Source organism: Festucalex cinctus, chromosome 18 (genome assembly GCF_051991245.1).
Source record: "Festucalex cinctus isolate MCC-2025b chromosome 18, RoL_Fcin_1.0, whole genome shotgun sequence".
Classification (NCBI taxonomy): domain Eukaryota; kingdom Metazoa; phylum Chordata; class Actinopteri; order Syngnathiformes; family Syngnathidae; genus Festucalex; species Festucalex cinctus.
The window spans coordinates 10,417,594-10,441,492 of record NC_135428.1 but is presented as its reverse complement, the minus strand read 5'-3'; the positions used below and the strand labels follow the sequence as shown (position 1 = coordinate 10,441,492).

The window sequence follows — 23,899 nt, the reverse complement described above, 5'->3', positions numbered from 1 at the left end:
GATGATGCAAATGTTTGTAACACGACTTTCACCTATTTCTTCCCCCATCAGAATAAAACCGCAGAAGAGAATGAATCAAACTTGTTCCAGGAAATACAACTGATCAAACAACAACTGGGTGAGTTAAAATTTCCCGTCACTAAATGTCTCATAACTTCCTCTTATCGTATCACATTCGTTTTCTACACACTTCCTGTAGTAATGGGGCAAATGTGGATAAGAATGTTTGCACAAATTTGTATATACCACTTGAATGATTGAATGAAATATTTGTCTAATTTAGAGTCGTCAAACTTGGGGGTCCCAAAATTAGCCAAAATGATGCCCTATTTAAAAAATTTGCATACCTATACATCGCTGGTGTCGGGCCAAAACCTTGTACCTCCAAAATCGTCACTTTTCAGGAGACCCCAAAAAAATTGGATGTTTGTGTAACTATTAACATTACATCATCAAAGAGCGAAAGGCATGGATCCAAAAGTTTGAGAACCCAAGATTTAGGTTACACTGTGAATGTTATTCTCCATAAAAACATCAAATGAATTCCAAATGTTTGAAAAAGTCTTCTAAAAATGACATTTTATCAAAGAGGAAGCTTTCATGAATGCACATTAAAATGTTGTAACTAGGGGTGTAACAAAAAAAAAAAAACACACAAAAAAAAAACGGTTTAACCGGAAAAACGGTATTTGATTTGTGAAAAAGTCTTCTAAAAATGACATTTTATCAAAGAGGAATCTTTCATGAATGCACATTAAAATGTTGTAACTAGGGGTGTAACAAAAAAAAAAAAACACACAAAAAAAAACGGTTTAACCGGAAAAACGGTATTTGATTTAAAAGATGTAAGTGCATCAAATCGAACTGAATCGAATCTTTCAACTTTGAAACATCGAGATATGTATTGAATCGTCCTTTATCGGAGAGATATATCTTAGAAGGAAATGGCAAATTTGCAGTACGAACAAGTTCATTCTAATCTATGTAAAATGACAACAATGATGAATGATACGCTCTCGAACTGAACCATTATATATATATATATATATATATATATATATATATATATATATATATATATATATATATATATGGAAACCAATCGTAATACCCTTCAGTCAATCCAAGTTGAATTGTTCCACTTTCAAATCAAACTAAATCGTTTCGCATCAAAAATCGTACCGAATTGTCTTTTGTGGGGAGATGCACACCCCTACTTACAACTCATCTCTCCTGCTCAGTGTCCAACTCTGCAAACTGGGAGCGGCTCAAGCTGGAAAAATCTGCCGTGGAGTCGGCGTTTGAACGAGAACTCCAAGAACTGCAGGTGCAGCAGGAAGCGGAACTGTCCGCCGTGGAGGAGAGCCTACGGAAGTGTCACTCCGTCGAGACGGAGAACCTGAAGGCGGAGCATCAGTCGGAAATGGAGGAGCTCAGGACCCAGCAGCAGGAGCAGGTGACAAGCGGGCGGCATCAAATTAGATTTCTATAAAAAGTCAAAGCCAAATATTGTTCTTCATATTGCATGTGAGAAGTCCGCGGAAGTCCTCATTCTGTTTGTGCGTCAGGTGGAGGAGATGACAGCACACCACCAGGCAGCCATTCAGGAGCTCAGAGACATGCATAATATCACCATGGCAACGCTGCATGAGGAGCATGCCCGAACCATGAGAGGTTGTATGATTATAGGTCACACAAAAATAACAAACTGACCTTCTACAAGTAACACAAACTTCGTTCTCCAGACTTAAGGAAAGCTCACGAGCAACAGAAGTTGCTTCTTGAGGAGGATTTTGAGAAACTCAGGCTTTCTCTTCAGGTCTGCTCCGACAACATTTAATGCCTTTGAAGCCAAAGCTGGCGCACAACAATGTTTTTTCTGTGTCGTCCAGGATCAAGTTGACACGCTCACGTTTCAAAACAGCAGCCTGCGGGACAAAGCCAAGCGCTTTGAAGAGGCGCTGAGGAAGAGCACCGATGAACAGATAGTTGTGAGTTTTTAACCAAAAGCAAATATGCGCTGCTAACAACTGGTCAGACATTACAGTAAAAAAAAAAAAAAAACTATTGAAAATATATTTGTATCATAATGTAATTCTCCTCCGTAACGTGGACATATTTCGTATATACAAGTGAGATTTATAGACCCCTTGGATAAAGTTGGAAGGATTGGCAAGAAAATGAAACACTTTTGGAGTCTCTGAATAGTCTTTGAATGTGGTCTCAAAAATGTGGTCCTGGGGGCCATTTTGCGGCCCACAGGATGATATTTTACGGCCCTCTACTTGGCTGGCGATGATAATTGCCAATTTCAAGAAAAACGGGAGACACAATATATATTTTTTAATATTTAGTATAATATAAAGTCTCTATGTCAGGGGGTCTAGATCGATTGTGTCGAACAAAAGGTCTAAGGGGCCATTTGTGGCCCGCAGGATAATATTTTGCGTCCCTCTACTTGGTTGGCGATGAGAATTGCCAATTTCAAGAAAAACGGGAGACGCAATTTGTTTTTAATATTTAGTATAATACAAAGTCTCTATATCAGAGTGTCTAGATCAGTGGTATTAAACAAAGGGTCTTGGGGGCCATTTGTGGCCCGCAGGATAATATTTTGCAGCCCCTTACTTGGTTGGCGATGACAATTGCCAATTTCAAGAAAAACAGGAGACTTCTATTTTTTAATATTAGGATAATATAAAGCCTTGATCAGAACATGCAAACTCCACCCAGGAAGGCCGGAGGCTGGACTCGAACCTGAGTCCTGAGAACTGGGAGGCGGACATGCTAACCAGTCAACCACCGTGCCGCCCTGGAGACGTATTATTTTAATAATATATAAAGGTTCTAGATTAGAGGTCTCAAACACGCGGCCCACGGGATGATATTTTGCTACTTGGTCAACGATGAGAATTGCCAATTTAAAAAAAGCAAAGAGGCCCTTCAAAATGAATGCACAAAGAAAGTTGTGTTGCTTCAGAAATCAGGCCTCATTACAGACAGAGGACAAACCACCAATCTTGTTCATATTCTGGAGAACTGTTCATGTTCTGAATCTGAACTGTTATTAATAAAAAGACTGGAATAGTTCAACTTTTTTTTAATATACTATAATATACAATACTAAAGTAATCCCTTTCTAGTGGAATACTTGATGCAGCCCAACATACCCAGACTATCTTCAGTCCCCCCCCACATAAGTTGAGTTTGAGACCCCTACTCTCCATGTTTCCATGCCACAGGACGCCTTAGCTCCATACCAGCATATTGAGAAGGATCTAAAGAGCTTGAAGGAGGTTGTGGAAATGAAGAACCAGCAAATACACCAGCAAGAGCAGAAGATATCCGAGCTGGAAAAAGTGGTAGGCTCAAATAGACCACCTTCACCAGCACTATGCACTTTGTGTGAATATGTCGGACGAATGAATGACATTGCCTGGGTTGCGTTTTTACTTTTGAGCAGGCCCAAAAGAATGTGTTCCTGGAGGAGAAGGTGCAGGTTCTGCAGCAACAAAATGAAGATCTGAAAGCTCGTATTGAAAGAAACCTCACCTTATCTAGGTAAAACATCGCTACATTCCTCATACAAAACCAAGATGAACCTTTTAGTATGCAACATTCTCTTTTTTTTTATCCTTCTCCAGGCAACTGTCAGAAGAGAACGCCAACCTCCAGGAATCGGTGGAGAAGGAGAGCACGGAGAAAAAGCGCCTCAGTCGGAACAACGAGGAGCTGCTGTGGCGTCTCCAGACCAGCCCCCTGACGTCTCCCTCGTCCTCCCCCCTCCATCGCTCCTTCTCCACCTCCCCCATCCCGTCGTCCCCGTTGTTCTCGTCCTCACCTGCTCCTCCTCCGCTGGGATGCCACTCCCCCACCCACTGCCAAGGCTGCCCCCAGCAGCCACAGTCCACCTCCCCCTTCCACACAGTCAATCAGAATTACTCCCCGGGCCCGGCCACGCCCACTCACAGGGCAGCAACCAATCAGAATTACTCCCCGGTCCCGGCCACGCCCACTCACAGGGCCGCAACCAATCAGAATCACTCACCGGGCCCGTGCACACCCACTCATAGGGCAACGGCCAATCGCAATTCGGTAGCTTGTCTCACGTTACAGAGATAAACAATTCTAAAAGCCCTTCCTTTTTATTTACATTTTGTTTGTTAAATTATTTCCTCTAACCACTACTATTTCCTTACTGAACGTGGAATGTATTACGTTGTGGCCAGAATCACAATAGTTTTGAGTTTGACAGCTGATGCTTCCTTGATGCTGATGCTTCATAATTCTTACCAAACATTCACGACGTCTCAGTTCAGTCTTGAAATAGTTGTTGTATACATTATGTACATTAGTGGCACAAATAAGCATGAAGTCAGAGGAAGCAGCACACAACAACAAAATCCTTTCAATTAAATGATGATTTTGCCACTTCTGTTTTACAAAAGTTAAATCCCCAACAAAGCGCCTTATTCTGCCATTTCACCAGCAAAGGTCAGTCAATTGTTATTCAATATCTGTTATTTTTAATTGGTTTTAGTGAAATCTTATGCCTCACCAAAATGTAATATACTTCACTTACAGTGGAACCTCTAATGTTGAGCACAATTTCAGGACGCTGAGCCAAATAATTTGGATTTTCAAACTATTATTCCCAAAAGAACTAATTTCCATGAAACAAAAACAACTAAACTGTGTATTTATTATAAAACAAAATACACATACTGTAACTTGTTCATATACAAAAGTCAGCAAGCTTCATGCTAACAATGTAAAAAAAGAAGAAAAACATTATAAAGACAACATAACAATACTCACAGGCATATATTATTTATTCTCTGTGGAAAATAGCAAATATTAACTTAAAATAGCAAATATTAACTTATTTTCCCCAAATGTTTTTGGTCCAATTCTCATTTATATGAGCTCAGGGGCATTAAACAGAGGTTCCACTGTATCCAAATACTGATACCTTTGCATGATATTATTCCGATAGTGATAACAATGGACTGGATTTATGGGAGCTGTTCCAACAATTTGCTGGATCCATTTCTTGTAAGTTTAGTAGGATTTTGTACGAAAAATAACGAGCATTTAGTTTCAATGAGAATAATTCATTCAAAGGATGGATGGATGGATGGATGGATGGATGGATGGATGGATGGATGGATGGATGGATGGAATATTTCTGCACAACACTGATATTGTCCTAAAAGATTTTCGAAGGATTCAGAATTTTTCCTAGTGACATTTTCATTTTCCGTACAGTTTCCTACTAAAGCCGGTTGGCATCACGACACATTCCTTCAGATAGGCTTCAGACCTAGTTGATCTACGTACTTATTTTTGGTACTTAAGCACGCATGCACTGTGAATGTCTTCCAGTCTTATTATTGCCGTGTTTTGTCTTATTTATTTAGCTAACTTTATGAAGGAAACGAACGATACAGGGGACAGTCTTGAAATGAATGAATTGTCAATAAGCTATTTACAGTGGAACCTCCAAATTCAAATTGTATTCATCATGCTGATTGACTTCTATTTTTTTCAAACTGTAGAATAGTAATGCAAAATCATCACTGTCTGAAACATTTGCCGTAATGGAAAATGTATTAACAGGGAATATTAACATTTCAACATTCTCAACTGTGTAAAGAGATGTTAACCACTATAGTCAAACTACTCAACTATTGACAGTGTAGATGGGAATAAAATGCCTCGTGATATTAATTATACTGCTCATATAGTACCAAGCAGCCAGAGCTCAAAGCAATTAATAATTTATTTTCTGCCATCATTCCTGATTATGGTTTGATCCGCTTTGACTTTTCAGGTATATGTTTTCGGAAAATTCCTGTTGATCTTCAAATTTTTACAACTTTTGACTTTGGGGTTCCACTGGAACATTAAACTTCAGTTTACCTCTTTGTGAAGATTATTTTCAACTTTTTCTAAAAGAATCTTTGAAAGAAAAAAAAAAAAAAAAAAGAATTCTAACATTTCTGCTTTGTCAGAGCATGTATTTACCAGTATGTGTTCTAAACCTTTTCAAATAACACAAATTTCTCAAGTGTTTGAAATGTTATCATTCAGGGAGTTTCTCTTTAAAATGTTTCAATTTTTGTTATTTTAAATATATCTTCTACTCGGTCTCATTTGTCGTCTTAAAAAAAACAAATGCAATAGAAACCAACCAGGATTGTAATGTACTCACACTTCAGCCTCAGGGTGCTCATGGGGGCTGCCTTGACCAAGTCATCCCGATTTTCAGTCCGTTTACACGTGTGGTGTCCCGCTAAGGAGCGTAAAAAGGTATTTAGTCTTTGCATGAAAACAAACTGCTGTAAATAAACTATGTCAGAGAGAGTGATGGGATAAAAGAGTTATGTAGGGGCACCGGTCATGTGTTCTTTTACAGCAGGGGTGGGGAACCAATATTATTACTGTATAACGCACATTCGAGCATTGTTGTTTAAAAGTAAAAAAAAAAAACATTCAACTCACAAAAATAATAATGGATAATATTTGTGGATTGAAAGACTGTAAAATTACTGGGATCAATTAGCCTGAAAAAGAAATAAAAGATTCCCCACCCCGTGTTACAGCATTTAGCAACATGATGTTGTTTCCGTGTTGCACTTTTCTTTTCTTCTTAGAAACAAACTGTAAAGTTGATGCTAATTAGCCATACCAGCACTTTTGATGGTCATGAAAAGCGAAGTGTGTCATGACGAGGGTTTTTTTTTCTACGGTTGGTAGACAGGGTTGTAAAGAAAAGGAATGTCGAGTCAAACAAAGCATTTGATTGATTTTCAGAATGTTAATTGTACGAAAACTGCCAGTCACTCAGTCACTGTGTTTTCAAATATTTACAATTGTACTTCAGGGTCGCTTCAGGTGTAAAATAATACAGTTTACAACAACAGGTTTTCAACACAATAACAGTATACAGCTACATGTAATTTAAACAACACTAATCATGACCCTGCCAGTGTGTCCTGTGGACATCTGTATCTTGCTCTGAATGTGAAAAACAACGTATTGACTGTATTTTCTATCATTCACGTGATTTGATGACACATAAAAGGACCTCTTGTCGAAACAATACTGCATTTGTAGCAGCCATTTAATATGTCAATATGTAGCACATAGTCCTCGAATAAGAGAAGTCTTTTCCACAAGGATTGCATTTGTAAATGGTGTTACAAAGCGCGACGGCTTTCTTTTCTTTATTTTTCATGGAGGTAAATGACACAATTTGGTCCTGAGGGAATGAATGTGTTTGTTCTGGCACTGATTGTATGTCTGAATGTAAATATATTTACCACACAACGCGTGTCTTAGTGCACCAACAAAGTAATAGAAGCATGTTTTGTCAGTCTTTTGCTATTTCTCTTCTTTCAACTTCTAGCATTCGTGATGGTCGACATGTAGTTCGAAAGTGTTGCAGACCAATTTGAAGGATGATGAATGTCATTTGAAGGCAAATGTATCTGTTTAGAAATTGGTCCTGCACCTCCACTTATCACTTAATTGTGTAAGACTATAGAATAGATATTCATCACAAAACAATTAAAGTCTACTTGAACATTCTTATTGTCTTGTCTCTGTTGATTTTGCTGCAATTGAACTTTTAATTTTAGTCATTATTCTCACCTGTGGATGTGATACATCATGTCCAGGTGTCACCAGATAGTTTGACGTCGGGTGCCTTGCCTTGTCTTGTCTTTCTTGTCCACTTCTCATAACTACGTCACTCGCAACTTTTTCAAAATGACCTGTGTGTCTAAATGTAGTTTTGTTCAATCAATTTGGTTGCGAGTACCGTATTGTTTTCGCGTTTGTATCAAGCGGGCGAGAAGTATAGTTTCGCAATCACGAACCACGTGATTATGAGCCACTGAAATGATTGGTTATGCGAAATTGCTGTTGTTGCATTCAAGGACACCCGGAGTTTTCGCTTTCCACTGGAATTTATTAATGAAAATTCATGTTAATGATATTCTGTTTGTTTGTTTGTTTGTTTGTTTGTTTGTTTGTTTGTTTGTTTGTTTGTTTGTTTGTTTGTTTTTTCCCCACAAACAGATACATTTCAATAATGCAGCACTTTATTTTTACTGGTAAGCTACTGTAGTTTTAGAACAGGTATGCGGTCTTTTGGTGACCACTGTAATTTACCATTCCTGCTTTTATATAAGCGGTTCACAAAATGGATGGATAAATAACTGGAAATCATCATTAAGCAACACCTCATTGCTCATCAGGTATGGGGATGTTAACTAAGTAAACAATTAATACATTACAAAATGAGACAAAAACAACATTGTGAAATGATGGTATTTCTTAATAACATCCAGGAAATTGATAAAGACCAGAATACTCTGCGCATCAAACGGAAAAAGAGAATATTTGAGATTTGATGTATGAAAGCATGCAATGGTTCCTTCACAAATAGAAATGTATACGCTGCAGTCTCAGCGAAACGGCACTCACTACGATGACATTAATTGTGATTACATCAACCAAATCCTCTGTTAAAAGTTGTCCGTTCAACAACTGCATAAAATTATCTGACGTCAGCAAACAATGCTACTAATGTTGTCACTTGCGCATGAAATGCGAAATAACATCCATGGGCAGGGGGAAGATGATGGTGGAGTTCTTCTCTGCGGCGATGGTGTTGAGGGTCTGCAGGTAACGGAGCTGCAGAGCTGATGGAGACTCGGCGATGACCAGTGATGCCTCCTTCAGGGCGCGGGACGCATTCATCTCACCTTCTGCAGCTATAACCTGTAATTAGGGGGTTCAAATTAACACAATCGCTTGGTCCAAAAGGGGACAGACACAACGCGGAGTTATTTGCACCCGACGTAGTAGGTCGAGGATTTGACCCAGCACGTTTGGTCAAGATTAAGACCCAACAAGGGGTAAAAACTACTCATACTGATGAGTTGAAGCTAACAAAAATGGGTCAGTACAGTAAAACTGTGGTTATAAATAATGCTTATTTTGTTACCAACATTTAAAACTTCTGGGTCAAAAACAAACAAATTTTGTTAAAAAATAAAATAAAAATAAAAATTGTACAAAACAACCCAAATAATTGATTTGTTTACATTCAAAACAACCCAAAGTTGGGTCAAATTGGCCCAAGTTGGGGGTCGGCTCAATTTTTGACCAAAAGTGGGTTATTTGGATGGATGGATGGATGGATGGTTAGATGGATGGATGGATGGATGGATGGATGGATGGATGGATGGATGGATGGATGGATGGATGGAACACTAGCCCGGACGGATGGACGGATGGATGGATGGATGGATGGATGGATGGATGGATGATGGATGGATGGATGGATGGAAGATTAGGCCAGATGTTGCATGGATGGATGGATGGATGGATGGAAGATTAGGCCAGATGTTGCATGGATGGATGGATGGATGGATGGATGGATGGATGGATGGATGGATGGATGGATGGATGGATGGATGGAAGATTAGGCCAGATGTTGCATGGATGGATGGATGGATGGATAGATGGATGGATGGATGGATGGATGGAAGATTAGGCCAGATGTTGCATGGATGGATGGATGGATGGATGGATGGAATATAAGGCAGATGTTGCATGGATGGATGGATGGATGGAAGATTAGGCCAGATGTTGCATGGATGGATGGATGGATGGGTGGATGGATGGATGGATGGATGGATGGATGGATGGATGGATGGATGGATGGATGGAAGGAAGGAAGGAAGGAACACGAGCCCGGACGGACGGACGGATGGATGGATGGATGGATGGATGGATGGATGGATGGATGGATGGATGGATGGATGGAATATAAGGCAGATGTTGCATGGATGGATGGATGGATGGATGGATGGAAGATTAGGCCAGATGTTGCATGGATGGATGGATGGATGGATGGATGGATGGATGGATGGAAGGAACACTAGCCCGGAAGGACGGACGGACGGATGGATGGATGGATGGATGGATGGATGGATGGAAGATTAGGCCAGATGTTGCATGGATGGATGGATGGATGGATGGAAGATTAGGCCAGATGTTGCATGGATGGATGGATGGATGGATGGATGGATGGAAGATTAGGCCAGATGTTGCATGGATGGATGGATGGATGGATGGATGGATGGATGGATGGATGGATGGATGGATGGATGGATGATTAGGCCAGATGTTGCATGGATGGATGGATGGATGGATGGATGGATGGATGGATGGATGGATGGAAGATTAGGCCAGATGTTGCATGGATGGATGGATGGATGGATGGATGGATGGATGGATGGATTGATTGATTGATGTGTTGATGACTTAGAACAGATCTCTGAGGTTTTATTCGTTCTTAGAATTGCACAGTGGGTGGAATTCGACACTCTTTTGGACCGTACATGGCACGCTGGTCTCTTTTTTTCCCCACTTTTGCTGTTTTTTTGTTTTGTTTTGTTTTTTTTACCTTGGCCCTGGCCTCTCGTGCAGCCTCCGCCTCAGCAGCCATGGCTCTCTGCAGCTGATGAGGCAGCTTCACATCTTTGATCTCAACACGTTCCACTTTGATACCCCAGTTGTCTGTAGCTTCATCCAGGTTTGTCTAAAAAGATGTAGCGAGAAAAGATTTTTTTTATTTTTTTTTTAACTTCCATTTTTGAATACGTGTATCCATACCTGCATGCTGTGAGCGATGCCCTCGCGGTCAGACAGGACCTCGGCCAGGTTCTTGGTGCCCAACACGTTTCTGAGGGTGGTCTGGGCGAGCAGTCGGGTGGCGAAGTCGGCATTGGATACGTTAGCGACAGAAGCGATGGGGTCATTGACCCGGAAGTACACCACGCCATCCACGCTCACTGTCACTGAGTCTTTAGTCAAAATCTGGAGATGAAAAAAAAAGAATGTGTCAAAATGAATTGTTTAACTTCGACCGATCATCATTACCTCTTGCGGAGGGATGTCGAATGAAACAGTTCTCAGGTCAACTTTAACACATGAATCAGTGCAGGGCAAAATGAAGAAAATTCCTGCGGGTTAACCGAAAACAACATTTTCAGTCCAATCAAACACATGAGGTTCGAACCGTTACGAAAAACACGCTGCTGCTTCATACCTGGTCCTTTTGCCTTCCTGTCTGTTATGCGGCCCAGTCTGAAGATAACCGCACGCTCATACTCCTGAACTATCTGCAAAAAGAATCATGCATGAGCTCAAACCGCACAGATCAAGAGGAAGTGAATGTTCCAGACCAACAAACCACATGTTTTTATTGGGGTTTTTTTTTTTTTCACACGCACTTTCAAACAGAACCAAATGGTGAAGGGGAAGAGGCATATTGTGAAGAAGCCAACCAATATGACGATAAACCACCCGCAGCATCCCAAAGATCCGGTCTTCTCAGCTGCAACGACAGATGAGAAATTGATTATTCAGCCTTTGAAAACTGGTGTGCCCAGTCGGACAATACCATGATTGTGTAATACTTTATTAGTTTATTATTAGTTTGTGGTCATCTCATATTTCCTTCATTCACAGTGGACCTCAACACAAAGAAAATGCAAACAGTGAAATGTTGACGCAAGCTTTATCACAGAAGACGTTTTTCCATACGCGTCATAGTTTCCAGTGCACGTTAGTTTACAATATTACCACAGTAGTTAGGAATAACTTTTGCTCACACACATATTTGTAAAAATCCGTACACGGAATGGCAATTACATCAAGAAATGACCTTTTGTTGTCATGACCTTTTTGCTTTTTAACTCATTCACTCCCAAAAACGTATTTATACGTTTTTTAGGTTTTTGTATGTTAGAGTTTTTGTATGAAGGCTTTGATGCAGTTTCTGACCTGAAGCGGTCGCTTAAAGCGATGGTACTTATTACAAAAAAAATAAAAAAATACGGCCAGCAGGTGGCAGCAAAGTATGAGAGATCAACCAGGTCCATGTTGCAACAAGCTCTTTTCCCCAGTATTTTCAACAGGTTTGTGAATAATGATGAAACTTAGCTAATTCTAATATTAATTGCTACAAAACATAAAAACAGATTAAAAAAAAATATATACCGTTCTCTTTTTTTTTTCCCTGATGAAAGAAGAGACACATTTTTCTTTTGGTAGGTTCCATGTTTTGATAGCAATAGAACATGAAAATGGCTGGGAGTGAATGAGTTAATCGCACAATCAGTATTGTTCTCAATTTTGAGGTCAGACCACATGATTTGCCCACAGCTGAACTAAAGGAAATTTTACTGTTGCTTTTAAAGGAATGACTCGGTAGCATATCAGACAGCCTCATTGCGACACTCAGTCACATGATTGATCATAAACACAGTAGTGTTTGGACTCTTGGAATGCTGTCAAAAATGTGTCATACATATTTTTTTGTTTTGTTTTGTATGTATTTCTATATAGGCTATGTGTCAGAAATTATTATTATTATTATTGTTATTATTATTATTATTATTATTATTATTACGTGGCACTTATTCTATCTGTGTTGTAAATCACCATGGTCACATTGTATCATATCTCACAAAATAAACTGCAATTAATATCATTATCTGCATTTATAACTACATATTTTACAGGCATTTTATCTGTATAGTAAAACGTGATTACCAGGAAAAACAAAATATAATTTAATGCGCCTAATCTAACGTGTCATATTTTACAGTAAAAAATAATGGCTCCCAATTTAAATGGATTTTTTTTTTTTCTGCAACAAACACCTGGAGATGATAATTCTGTGCTAAAGATTTGTGCTTAATAACTAGATGGATACGATGCACAAACAGCCACGTCACATGCTTTGGGGACGCTTTGTCGCCGTGTGTCTCTATGACGACGGAGCTATAAAATGCCTTAAGCCGCTTCGCACCTTTCTACCTGCACAGGTGAGCGTCTCCATGCAGCACACACAATAAACTTGCTCTATTGTACATTATGCCGATTCCATTTTAAACAATTTCTGTGAAGAGAGAACGCTTGTTCATTGTACAGCAACAAACCATTCAAGATTTATTGAAGTACTAAAAGCTATAAATGGAAGAAAAATAATGTCAATCTTACATATTAAGGCCTCTTTGCTCACCCCCGACCTCTTCTGACTTTCCATTCGGTCCTCCATTTCCATATGGTGCAGAAAAAAAAAGTGAAGTGAGAGTCACTTGAGCGAGTGTTACAAATCAGCAGGAAGTCATCCGGAACCTTTTAAAGCTGCAGTCTGATCTCATACAACTGAAGGAAGGTGTGGCTTCGTGTCATCAACTGAGGACAATCAGGCTGCCATGACAGATTAATAGCTTTCCCTCTTGTTTGCACAAACTGTGACAACAATCAGGTTGGAAACCTGACTTTTGTAGAAATCAACCATTTCCTAGTACGGCACATCAGACCACTGGGATTGGCTTGCATCAAAGTTCTAAATGACTGTCAATTTTGGCCCATTTTTTTATTTATTTTTTATTTTTTTATCATTAATCAGTACGAGTTAAGCGCTCTCATTCTCAAAAGCATCCGCTGAATTGAGTCTGCTCGAAAAGTTTGATTATTGATGATAGACAGGCCTTCTGTTATGTTGTCAAGAACAGATCCTATTTCGAGAAACTTGACAAATGTTACATACAAATTAATTCCAGATCAAAACTAATAACTCATTTAGTGGATCTCGTTTCTTTGTGAGAGCTTGGTACATTCATTACATGAAATTAAAGGGATACTTCACTCATTTATCCCATTAGCAATAGCAATGAAAAGTTCAAATTTTGTCTATAATTAATTTGATACTTTCATTATTTTTACACATTTTTAAAAACACATTTCGCAACTTGCTGTCGACTGAAAATGACATCACAAGGGCTCAGGTAACCATGCAGCTCACCTAGTTTTCTAGGTTTGGTCATGTGACAGTCACAAGGTGAGCTGGGATTGGTTACCTGAGCCCTTGTGATGTCATTTTCAGTTGACAGCAAGTTACAAAATGTGTTTGTAAAGGTACGAATTGTACATGAAAAATAATTAAAATATCAAATTTATTATAGGCAAAATAATGTTTGACTGCCAAAAATGGCTAAATAAGTAAAGTATCCCTTAAAATAAATGAATACAATAATGATTTTTTTTTTTTTTTTTTTTAAACAGGTTACAATAGTTGTGGAATTTTCATTAGTTAGTTTATATTAAGTTTTGAGTTCTCTTAATTTAGATAGTTGTAATTACTTTTCAGAGCAAGTTTGTTAGTTTTAATTGGCTTTATTTTTTAAATGCTTTGCTTTAGTTTATTTTTATTAACTTTAGTACAGTATTAAGTTGTTGTTTTTTTAATTTGGGGGGATATTTCTAGTGTGCAATATTAAAAAAACAAGTACTGTGTAGTACAAACTAAACAAAAGTATTTTTAAAAACAACCAACCAACCTCAATTGTCTAAATACTGTACAGTATGCCTCATGGCTAATTACATATGATGACTGGCATTAATCATTCATTGATGCTTATGATAAGCACTCCTTGAAGGTCCACGTTTACAGCATAAACAACAGCAAGTCAGCAATGTAACGTGGCTTTTTTGACAACCTCACATTCAGGAAAATCAATCATTTTGGCGATTCACCTCTATAATCAAATGTAAGAACCTGTTTCTGATGACCGTTCCATTTATTGAGCTGATCTCATTCCATTGGCTTGGCACAGTCATAACACGATATAAACCACAGAAATTTTTACAGTATCCGGTGGTTTACTGGCAAAAGCAATAAAGCAATTTCCAATCCGAGCAAACAAAAGACAGTGTAAAAAATGGAGACCAACTCTCAAAGTAATAGTAGGTATTAAAATGTAAATCAAGACAGAAGGAATTAGTGTTTCACTCGTTATTAGAACATCATAACTAAAAAAAAATAAAATATGACTATCAAAATGAATACAGCATGTCAATTTACATGCCCATACATACTTGATTTCATCAATGAATTAACATGAGAGCGGTCATTTCATTACATGACATCATGTATCCACAGACATTTCATTTTCACAATTCATGTTGGTAAAATTGGCGACAACAATAACATTAAAACTACTCATAATCAATTTTAAAAATAATAAACATATTTATATCTGTTTACTACAACTAACACGCATACTATTTTTCACTCATTTCATTTCACAGTCTTCTGTCTTCAGCTCATGGATAAAAACAAAATTGCTGAAGGCCGCAGATAGGGCATTGAAAGGGATGGACGGCAGTTATCACTGCCAACCTAACTGGGGGTGCAGGCCCGGCTGGAGGGGGAAGGGGTTTCCTGGGCCTGCGGGGTAGTTGGTGAAAGCGTTGGGCTGAGGAGGTAAGCCCTCCAAAGTGGATGTCGGAGCCTGGAACATGAGGAAAAGCAAGATGTTAAAAAAAAAAAAAAGTTCCTAAAAAGTAGTATACAAAACTGTTTGTGTGTGTACCTGCAGCAAGGCAGGCTGCATCGCTGGATTGTGGAGGCCACCGAGAGCAGCAGTGGAAGCGGCGGGAGAGAAGCCCGGGACACCAGGGAAGGACAGCAGGCCCGGGAAGGCGCTGTTTGCTGGAGCCTGGAGGCCACTGCTCAAACTGGAGTACACCATATAAAAATCAACATTTAAATCAAGGTATTATTTTAAGCTAAAATGGATTTCTTTTTATTTTAATTTTAAGTTAAATGGATTTTTTATTTTAAGTTTAAATGCATTATTTTAAGTTAAAATTAAAATGTTTTAATTTTAAGTTAAAATTTATTATTTAAGTATAATTGATTTTTTTAATTTTAATTTTAAGTTAAAATAGATTATGTTATTTATTTTATTATTTTTTTATTTGAAGTTAAAATAAGATTATTTTTAAATTGATTTTTTAATTTTAGTTGTAAGTTAAAATACATTAAGTTACAGTGATTTTTTAAATTTTTAGTTTAAAAAATTATTTTTAATTAAAATTGATTTTTTTATTTTAATTTTAAGTTAATATAGATTATTTTAAGTTAAAATTGTTTTGTTTTTTTTTTTTAAGTTCAAATTTATTATTTTAAGTTAAAACTGTTTTTTATTTTAATATTAAGTTAAAATCGATTATGTTTTATAAATTGATTTAAGTTCAAATTAAAATTGATTTTTGTAATTTTAATTTTAAGTTAAAATAGATTAAGTTAAAAATTGATTATTTTTAGTGAAAATTGATTTTTTTTTATTTTAAGTTAAAAAATTGATTATTTTTAGTTAAAATTGAGTTTTTATTTTCATTTTATGTTAAAATTTATTATTTTAAATTAAAATGGATTTTTTTAAATTGGAAAAAGAGTTCAAATTGATTTTTGATGTTTATTGAATGCTGGTTTTGTACCGCCACATCATAGGATTATATAAATTTATGGTTATTTTTGAAAGGCGTCAGTGAAACCAAAGGTACAAAATAATTTGCAAGGCATTAACGAAAGTAGAAACACAGTGAACTAATACAGTGGAGTCATAAGTGGAATTAACATGACATCACCAAGAACTGGATGTCCTCTGAAAATTGATGAAATTACGGGCAGAAAAGTGGTCAGAGAGGCTGCGAAAACATCAACAGCAACACTGGAGGAGGTTCAGCAATTGCTGGCAAGAAGTGACTGACAACAATCTGCCGTGGTCTTTATTTTTCTGGGCTATGTGTAAGACAAAAGACCAATTTTCAGAAAATAATTACTATGTAAGATATGTTCTTGAATGCAACTGTGTTCTGTGTTGAATTGTCTCAGTAAAAGCAATTTAATTAAAAAAATAAATAAATTCCAATCACTATCGCGGCCGACCTAGCAACACTCCATTCTGTGATCCCCGCTTCTCACCACATACACAATGAATGGGTCTGATTAGGGTGCGCTGTGCCCTGCTAAATGCAGTGTGAAAAGGGCTTCCGCTTATTTTCTGTTCAAAGAGAATCCATTGTGTTGTACAGGTTTTAGGCTACATTAATGGTGGAAAATGTTTTGGAAAAAAACGTGGTATTGTTTTTTGTTTTTTTTTAATATCAGAAAAAAACAGGCATCACAACAGGCACATGCAAAACAGGAGGACTTTAGGTGTGGCTTGATGGAATATAAAATTCACTGCTCATACTCTACTCGAGACAAAGTCCACACACCGCACCTAGGGCAGAGTACAATCTGTAGAACATAATGGCTCCACCTCAGATACAAGTGGGTGGATATAAAACGTCTACACACCCCTGTTCAAATGGCAGGTTTGAGAGGAATAAATGAGCACAAGCTAAATCCTTTCAAAAGTTCAATCACCATTAATGTGACCTATAACCTTTACAGATAGAGAATCTTTTCGAGAGGAAGCATGTGTTGCACAAGTGTGCACACCCTCTTCGAAATGTGGATGTGGCTGTATTCAGATTCAGAATAAACCCAGCATGTGAAATAGGAGTCCGCAAACACTTGAAAGCGCCTCTGACTTACTTTACGTAATATTCAGATGTTCTAGTAGGATTTTCTTGCCCCTTTCTGCTTTTTCGCAGAAGCCTAAAGATGATGTGCAAACAGTAATCACTATTTTTAACTATTCTCAAAATTCTTTCCACCTTGTCTAAGTCTCCAGTTGCAGCTGAAGAAAAACTGTAGGATATGGATATGCCAGGACATGTCAAAGTGTTTTGTTTTGTTTTTCTTTGTCCAAAATGGAGCAAAACTAGTAGGTTTTTCCATGGAGAATCAATCAGGCTTTCATCTTTCCACCCTATACCCCATCTGAAGAAGACGGGAGATTGTCATCACACGTACAAAACAGCCAGTACTTCCCTGCAATCTGCAACATTTTTAATATAGTATAGTTACTAGGAAAAGGCACTCCAACCAAAAAATATTTCACAAAAAAATATACAGTGTTGCCTCGTATACTGGTGGGGTTAGGTTCCAAAAATACCACTAAGCGTTATGTTTTACAGTTATTATAAATGTTTTAAGGGTGTAAAATCCCTCACCACACATTTTATACACTTTTCTCATCGAGGCATTTACGTTTTCTCACATTTCTCTCTTTGGGGTTAAATATTCTCAATGCTCAAACCTCCATCTAGTTTATAAAATAGGTACATTACTGTCAAAAAAACGTCCATGCAAAATTGCACTAAAAAAATCCGCAAAACATAGAGACTGCCAAAAGGGAGGGAACACTGTAAATAAAAAATAAACGTCTCAATGTACTTTCAAATGGAGCTAGTGTGTCTTGTCATACTCTTTATACAATGGCAACAAGTGGAGAGGCTAATTATAGACCTGCTGCCATCTGGTGGAAGAAAATTTAACTGTTTTGACTGTCCTTACACATCATCTCAGGATGGTTAAATCAAAATGTGTGACATACCCAGGCTGGAAATTGGAGCTGAAAGCAGATGCGAAACCAGGTAAAACCGGCGATGACGCCGGGACGCCGGCCGCCGCCGCTTGCATCGGTGCCACCGACGCCACGGAAGACGGAGAGGCTCCTGGTAATCCCATGAATGAAGGCAACACGGGGCTCCCTGCACCGTGCCCTCCTGACACTCCCAAGCCTGTGAACGCAGCGGAGCTCGGACCCGGCGGCAGGCCTGGGAATATCGCTGGAGCAGACGTGAGGCCGAGGCCGAAAGGAGAGGCCGCTCTCGGTGCGGCGTTGGGAGCCAGGCCGTGGTAGATGGCGCTCGGCGAGGGGTTGGAGATGTTGCTCGACGAGGGGATGGAGGCGGGAGGGAGGGCGGAGGACAGAGCGGGAAAAGGGGACAGGCCCGGGTAGTGCGGCGGTCCCGGGCTGCCGGACAAAGCCTGGAGGCTGCTGATGGCAACGGGGCTGGCGAGCGACACCTGAGGGGAGCCCGGTGGGTGCGAGAGCCCCAAAGAACGGGCCACCAGAGGGCTGAGAGACGGCGTGCCCGAGCGAGACGTCCCCTTGAAAGCCGAGGGCGCCGGGCTGTTACTGCCGCCGCCGTGCCTGTTGGCGGCTGCACGTTGCTGCTCGTGCTGAAGTTGCCCAGGCGGGCCCATGGCGGCCTGAGTCTGGCCGGAATGAGCAGGGGAGGGTTTGGGGCTGGGGCCTGGGGTGGAACTACTGGGAATGACCGGAGCGGAAGACCCAGGGGCGTTAGATGGCGTTTCAGAGGGGGCGTGGCTACGGATCACCGAGCCAGGGTGGTTACCTGCTTGGGGGTGTCCGCTATGGAAAGGGTGCTCGGTAGATTGCGCAAAACCCCTCTGCTGAGTCGAACCCATCTGAGGGTTGGCAGGGGTGCCTGGTCGGGAATGAGAATGGAAAGGGGAAGGGGAGAAGCCGCCGCTGCCAGGAACGGGAGTTCCACAAGGGGTACCAGAGGGGGTGTGCGCTTTAATGACAGAAGATGCATGGCCAGTGGGGGTCTGCGGACCCGTTTTGATGACGGACGGTGACGGAGCAGGCGACGGAGAGTTGTGAGCGGGCACCATGCCGGGGAAAACAGGTGTGATGGGGGTGGTGGGAGGGGGCTGGGAGGGGGAAGCGTGCGGTCGGACGGGGGTGGACGGCGTGGAGCCGTGAGGAATTAGCAGCGGCCCACTGTTGACTCCTGGTGTCGTTTTCTGGGGATTGCCTGGTTTGGCGTAGCCTAATGGTGAGAAGACATCAAGATGACTGTCATTCCGTTATCACATGACATGACCACACTTTTGGAAATCCTAAAGACAGTGGCACCTTCACTTAAGGTGGCTTGGTCAATTTTGTGTTTTATGTTGCCGGCCAAAATTTCAAAAGAACAAATTAACCTCCCAAGTCACATGTGGCTCCTCTCCTGAGGATGTCTTTAAAAAAAAATTAAAAAAATATTTTTTTGTTTTGTTTTGTTTTTTAACATATTTGCATTTTTCAGATAAAATATTTGTCAAACGAATTAATGATTTAGATTTTAAAAAATGAATTAAGATTTTTGAAAATGAATGAATTCCAAAAAAAGTTCAAATTTAAAAAAAAATAAAAATTATAATTACCTAAAAATGTCCAAAAAGTGATCATAAAAGGAAGAGGAAACTCAGAAATTTTCCATAAAATGTCCATGAAATGGCAAAAAAAAAAAAATCAGCTTACTTAATTAAAAAAAAAAAAAAAGGCAGAAAGAATGTTCAAAATGTAACAAAAAATGTTGAGAAACAAACAAAAAAAGGTAGAAAATTACCATAAAATATTTTTTTACTTAATTACTATAAAATATTCTTATTCTTATTATTATTATTAAGAAAAAAAAGGCAGAAAACATTAAAAAAGTAACCATAAAATGTTCAGAAATAAAAGACAAAATTCTTAAATGATCATAAAATGTCCACAAAAGTGCCAAAAATGTCCGAAATTTAACAGAGTAGCAGAAAATTCTAATCATGCATGAAAACAGAATTATGAAAAATAAAAATAATTTAAAAAAAAAAGACGAAAGATAGACGAAAATGAATGTCAAAGTATTGGATGCTGCATATTTCTGTGTTAGGGTGCAGTTCTAATTAGCTCTTGGGCCACCAGTACATTAGGCTACATTAGTTTTTACAGTACATTAGGCTCACAACATTCAAATGTTTTGCAGCTCCAGACACATTTTTGGTTATTTATCTGGCCTAAAATGGCTGTTTTGACAGGAAAGGTTGCTGACCTCTGTCCCAAGTCAAGGTACCATTGTAATGTTAGAATCCAACACTTGTAAAAAAAAAAAAAAATAAGATAGAGTAGAAAAGTAGAATAGAGAAATTCCCCACGTGCGACTTCAAAGGTTGGAATAAAAGTGGGTTTGGCAATTTCACTATTAACATGGCTGACAAGCCTGACATCGTCCACTTTTGAAAATGACAAGTGAAAAAAAAATGTGGTTCACATGCCTCCCCAAAGGCCCCGAAACAAGAATTTCAAGTAAGTTGGCACAAAAGAAAAGCAATGCGAATTAAAAGTCCCCTAATGAGCTGCAAGCATGAACCCCGAAATAAAACCAGCAACAGCATTAGTCTGAAGCTATTTGTGCCATAAGCAACCAAATGATAAATGAGCATCTACATTGACTGACCAAAAAACACAAGTTACATATTTCCTCAGATACCTTGACTATGATATGACCATATGTCATGTCTCTGCAAAGTAGACATGGCATCTGTCAAGCTGTTTAAAGAAAAAGCGCTTATGTATGCAATGTGGGTCATTCAGGAGCATAAAGCATTGGATATGGAGACGTTTACAGCCTTAAAATGTACCAGGAGTTGTCATTTTCTGGTCATTCAGTGCACCTGTTAAAAAAAAAAAAAAAAGCAAATTGTGCACCTGAAAGCTGCAGAAGCGCAGGTAAGCAGCATGCCAGCTTTAATAGGCGTCTACTTGCTCATACACATACAGGCTTCTCAGTTGAACCATACCTGCTACTTTGTGGGCAGAGTTGTAGGGGGGAGGGGGCACATTGGCCGTTATGACCCCTCCCATAGAAACAAGGCCTGCGCTGTTGTACGCACCTGTGTAGCAGTTGCAAATACAGGACTGTCATTGCCCAACTTGCAATCAAACAAGATCTGACTTTACGCCCACCACTGAACCTTTTTTTTTTGTCATCAGTCTAGAGCAGGGACTAGCTTTGCCTCTTACTTGGTGCAATGGTAGCATGAGGTCTGCACGGGGGTATGGGGTAGGGCACGGGCCGATGAGGGTTGTAACTTGAAGGGAACTGAAAGACAAGTCATAATAAAATGAAAAGAAGTCATTCACATATCAGGCAGTTCTAGTTTTGGAGTGCTCATTACTGGTTTGGAATGTCCGATTATGCGAGAAGCAATCCCTTTCCCCTCCATACTGTTAGAAGGGTCATCTTTCTTCTCTCCCTCTTTCTTTAAGGGAGGGATTCCCTGTGATACAAGGAACAAAAAAAAAATCAGATTTGGTTCAGCGTCAGCCCTTTACCATATATCAAAGATTGTAGGTATTGCATCGCATTTTCAACAATACAAGCAGATCGTGACACTGATTCCAAACCTTCAATGTGTCTAGATTGGATTTGAAAAAAAAAAACAACAAAAAAAACGTCAACATGGAGCTCAATGGAAAAAAAAATCATTAACAGTAAACATGATTTTGATTAAACAGAATCTAAGAATATCTGCATCTGGGGAAAAATTCTGTATACAGTCAAGAACCTTATGTGACTTACCGGGAATGTGCCTGTAACCAGACTGGGTCTGCCTTTCGGATATGGATTTCCTGGTATCATACCGCAGGATGAGATCATGGCTACAGGAGCCTTGCAACCCACTTTACATACCTTGGAAAATAACGTTAAGTGAATGTGGTATGTTCGTAGAGATTATATGTAACATTCATCACTGATCTTTTGGAAAAACAAAATCATTCATCCTAACACAAGATAGAGCAATGTCTGACTGTATATATAAATACCTGTTCCAGAATCCTGCGAGCACGCTTCTTCTCCGACAAGTGTATGCGAAACAAATCCTCGACAGGACGGTAATTTTGTGCATCTGAAATATTCCTGCAAAGTAGACAAAAAGTTGCTATGGAAATCCAACAATTTCACACCTGAATTAACCAAATAGGATGATCTTCCAAGACGCCTAGTGTTATATTAGCTAAAGTACAGCACTTTGTATACAGTTATGCCTGTTTTTAAAGCACTTTATAAATAAAGTTGAGTTGAGTTGAGTTGAGTTGAGAGTGCACTCACAAAGCAATCAGCTCCAAGACAATAATTCTGTCCTTTGAAAAGGTGAAGCAATTCAGAATGTTCGCAACTTTGGTGGTGGGGATTGCGACCATTTTCTACAAGAAAAAAAAAATCTATTAAACATGAGAAAATAACAGAATGGCAAGACCGTCGTCTATAAAACATTGCTTACATGCTGCAGAGCTTTTACTGCTTTAATTTGAGGTTCTGCCCATGAGAAGTATTTCAGTATGTCCATGACCTGTACATAAAGAAGACATCTTACAACGTGAGACTGCTTCATATAAGTTTGTGAATTTGATCTATTAATCATAATACAAATTTGATCTATCCGTGTTTCTATCTGATAACCTGTTCGCTGGAGAAGTATCCATGGACCTGCTCAATGGCTTTAATCCGCTGATCAGTCAGGACACACTGAAAAATGCACAAATTGAGAAATTAGAAACCGTATTGTTGATTGAGTGTTCATCACAATTGTGTGAATTTTCTTTCCACCAAACAAATTTTACCTTCTTTATTTCATCTATGACGATGTCAAATGACTTCTTATCCATGGTGATACAATTAAAAGATATTTTTTTTTCGTTTTGTTTTTTTTAAATGTACCACAGGCGTGGTAAATCCACTATGCAAATATCGTGATTCACAATAATTTCAAATGATGTAACGCCAAACTATGCTGGCATATTCATAAACCATTGAATAATACCAATACATTTATGGTACTTCACATTCATCTCACGCGACACAACTTTTCCCCCGTTGGAACAATGACTTCCAAAAAAAAGAGAAGCGATAATTTCGAGGTGCAGTGCACAACCTGCCTGCTTCACATCCCCAACAACAAGCTAGTCAACTTTCGCTGCTCCGTTTACAACTATGGTTGAACTAAAAGGCGTTATGCAGCTGGAAAAATGTTTCATCGTCCGTTTCATTTGTGTTCTTTTAAATTCGATACCAGAAAATATTAAAATAATGGCATAAAATAACAAAATTAACAAAAAAACGCGACGGGGACGATAGCTCATATGCTAGCTACAAATGACAGCTGCCGCTAGCACGCCAACACGTTCAAGGACCTCTACAAGGCAGCTCGACAGAACGCCAGCTAGAAAAATATGTACAAAATGTAAATATTTAAAAAATATATAGACAATATAAAAGTAAAAAA

At 39.0% G+C, this 23,899-nt stretch overlaps 3 protein-coding genes and 1 long non-coding RNA gene across 6 annotated transcripts in view; 1 reads left to right on the top strand and 3 right to left on the bottom strand.

The window, feature by feature from the left end:
* The window catches only part of mtus2a (microtubule associated tumor suppressor candidate 2a), a 36,804-nt gene extending 29,212 nt beyond the window's left edge, over positions 1–7,592 (top strand). The window contains exons 9-16 of one of the 2 annotated variants that reach the window (XM_077505441.1): positions 52–118; positions 1,242–1,456; positions 1,569–1,674; positions 1,746–1,819; positions 1,893–1,991; positions 3,243–3,362; positions 3,464–3,561; positions 3,645–7,592. In XM_077505441.1, coding sequence (XP_077361567.1) covers positions 52–118; positions 1,242–1,456; positions 1,569–1,674; positions 1,746–1,819; positions 1,893–1,991; positions 3,243–3,362; positions 3,464–3,561; positions 3,645–4,122 — 1,257 coding nt within the window. In that variant the 3' untranslated portion in view covers positions 4,123–7,592. Of the gene's footprint in view, positions 1–51; positions 119–1,241; positions 1,457–1,568; positions 1,675–1,745; positions 1,820–1,892; positions 1,992–3,242; positions 3,363–3,460; positions 3,562–3,644 lie in introns of both variants that reach the window. The other variant, XM_077505440.1, reaches the window with a different exon arrangement.
* LOC144006549 (uncharacterized) overlaps positions 1–7,867 on the bottom strand; it is a 34,118-nt gene extending 26,251 nt beyond the window's left edge. The window contains exons 1-2 of the long non-coding RNA XR_013279874.1: positions 7,657–7,867; positions 6,215–6,295 (exon numbers count right to left, since the gene is read on the bottom strand). This is a non-coding gene — a long non-coding RNA (uncharacterized LOC144006549). The remainder of the gene's footprint in view (positions 1–6,214; positions 6,296–7,656) is intronic.
* Positions 7,868–8,122: 255 nt separating this feature from the next.
* On the bottom strand, positions 8,123–13,230 carry stoml3b (stomatin (EPB72)-like 3b). Its single transcript, XM_077505006.1, has 7 exons — positions 13,087–13,230; positions 11,313–11,416; positions 11,129–11,201; positions 10,960–11,042; positions 10,693–10,896; positions 10,484–10,618; positions 8,123–8,790 (listed from the first exon to the last, which is right to left on the bottom strand). The coding sequence occupies exons 1-7, from the start codon at positions 13,148–13,150 to the stop codon at positions 8,602–8,604; spliced, it is 852 nt and encodes a 283-aa protein (XP_077361132.1). The 5' UTR covers positions 13,151–13,230; the 3' UTR covers positions 8,123–8,601.
* A 1,314-nt stretch (positions 13,231–14,544) lies between these two features.
* On the bottom strand, positions 14,545–23,798 carry proser1 (proline and serine rich 1). 2 transcript variants are annotated; one of them, XM_077505049.1, is made up of 12 exons: positions 23,238–23,798; positions 23,077–23,142; positions 22,898–22,966; positions 22,726–22,820; positions 22,440–22,533; positions 22,195–22,305; positions 21,791–21,892; positions 21,636–21,714; positions 21,413–21,505; positions 18,387–19,635; positions 15,468–15,612; positions 14,545–15,386 (listed from the first exon to the last, which is right to left on the bottom strand). In XM_077505049.1, the coding sequence occupies exons 1-12, from the start codon at positions 23,280–23,282 to the stop codon at positions 15,264–15,266; spliced, it is 2,271 nt and encodes a 756-aa protein (XP_077361175.1). In that variant the 5' UTR covers positions 23,283–23,798; the 3' UTR covers positions 14,545–15,263. The 2 variants fall into 2 exon arrangements, with proteins under 2 accessions (XP_077361175.1, XP_077361176.1); XM_077505050.1 differs by lacking the exon at positions 21,413–21,505.
* Between the last annotated feature and the right edge of the window lie 101 nt (positions 23,799–23,899).

Bases quoted from the DNA above. Each gene is read 5' to 3' on its own strand.
- stoml3b (XM_077505006.1), bottom strand. From the start codon at position 13,150: ATGGAAATGGAGGACCGAATGGAAAGTCAGAAGAGGTCGGGGGTGAGC. The intron at 10,897-10,959 runs GTAATGATGATC...TTTCATCTCCAG, and splicing joins TCGACATCCCTCCGCAAGAG to ATTTTGACTAAAGACTCAGT. The intron at 10,619-10,692 runs GTATGGATACAC...ACATCTTTTTAG, and splicing joins GCATCGCTCACAGCATGCAG to ACAAACCTGGATGAAGCTAC.
- proser1 (XM_077505049.1), bottom strand. From the start codon at position 23,282: ATGGATAAGAAGTCATTTGACATCGTCATAGATGAAATAAAGAAG. The intron at 21,506-21,635 runs GTAAGAGGCAAA...ACTGCTACACAG, and splicing joins TCATGCTACCATTGCACCAA to GTGCGTACAACAGCGCAGGC. The intron at 15,387-15,467 runs GTACACACACAA...CTCATGTTCCAG, and splicing joins TGCAGCCTGCCTTGCTGCAG to GCTCCGACATCCACTTTGGA.